Source organism: Piliocolobus tephrosceles, chromosome 12 (assembly GCF_002776525.5).
Source record: "Piliocolobus tephrosceles isolate RC106 chromosome 12, ASM277652v3, whole genome shotgun sequence".
Taxonomy (NCBI): domain Eukaryota; kingdom Metazoa; phylum Chordata; class Mammalia; order Primates; family Cercopithecidae; genus Piliocolobus; species Piliocolobus tephrosceles.
Genome location: NC_045445.1, coordinates 1,541,365 through 1,541,941, shown reverse-complemented (window position 1 = coordinate 1,541,941; position 577 = coordinate 1,541,365). Strand labels below are relative to the sequence as shown.

At 58.4% G+C, this 577-nt stretch overlaps 1 protein-coding gene across 1 annotated transcript in view; it reads right to left on the bottom strand.

Annotated features, from left to right (window-relative positions):
* LOC111535848 (paraneoplastic antigen Ma6E-like) overlaps nucleotides 1-574 on the bottom strand; it is a gene marked incomplete at its 5' end in the record, with an annotated part of 1,553 nt that extends 979 nt beyond the window's left edge. Inside the window, 2 exon segments of the mRNA XM_023202078.2 lie at nucleotides 1-472; nucleotides 475-574. The exon segment at nucleotides 1-472 is cut by the window's left edge and continues 979 nt beyond it. Of these exon segments, the coding sequence (XP_023057846.2) occupies nucleotides 1-472; nucleotides 475-574 (572 nt within the window).
* Between the last annotated feature and the right edge of the window lie 3 nt (nucleotides 575-577).

The following is a 577-nucleotide window of genomic DNA, read 5'->3' as shown; positions in this document are numbered from 1 at the left end:
ACCCAGCTCTCAAAGGACTCTTCCTCGCAGCCTGGCTGCTCCCTCCCTGAAAAGGGTCTCAGTTCCCGGTAGGCCCTGTTTTCCAGCACAGCCTGCAGGGTGCAACACCAAGGCTGGACCCAGGCTCTTGTTACATTTGTCCCTCCTGCCTCACCCACAGCTCCTGCCTCACCTGCAGGTCCTGTATCACCTGTGGCTCCCTCATCTGACTCTCTCGCCTCTTCTGCAACTCTCAACTCATCTCCAGCTCCTCCCTCACCTGCACCTCCGGCCTCACTTGCAGATCCTCCCTCACCTGTGGCTTCCACCTCACCCTTACCCACAGCTCCTGCCTCACCTATGGCTCCTGCTGTACCTGCAGCTCCTCCATCACCTGCCTTGTCTTCCTCACCTGCAGCTCCTGCCTCACCTGCACCTTTGGCCACTGCTTGCTCCTGGGGCTGTGCAGGGAAACTGGGTATATCCTGAAATCAGCATCAGGGGCCTGGGGCAGGGAGATCATGTTCCAGTGTCCTTTGCCTGGTATTCGACAGGGAATCAAGCTTCGGTTTAAACCCTCAGCGAACTCCACCAAGGC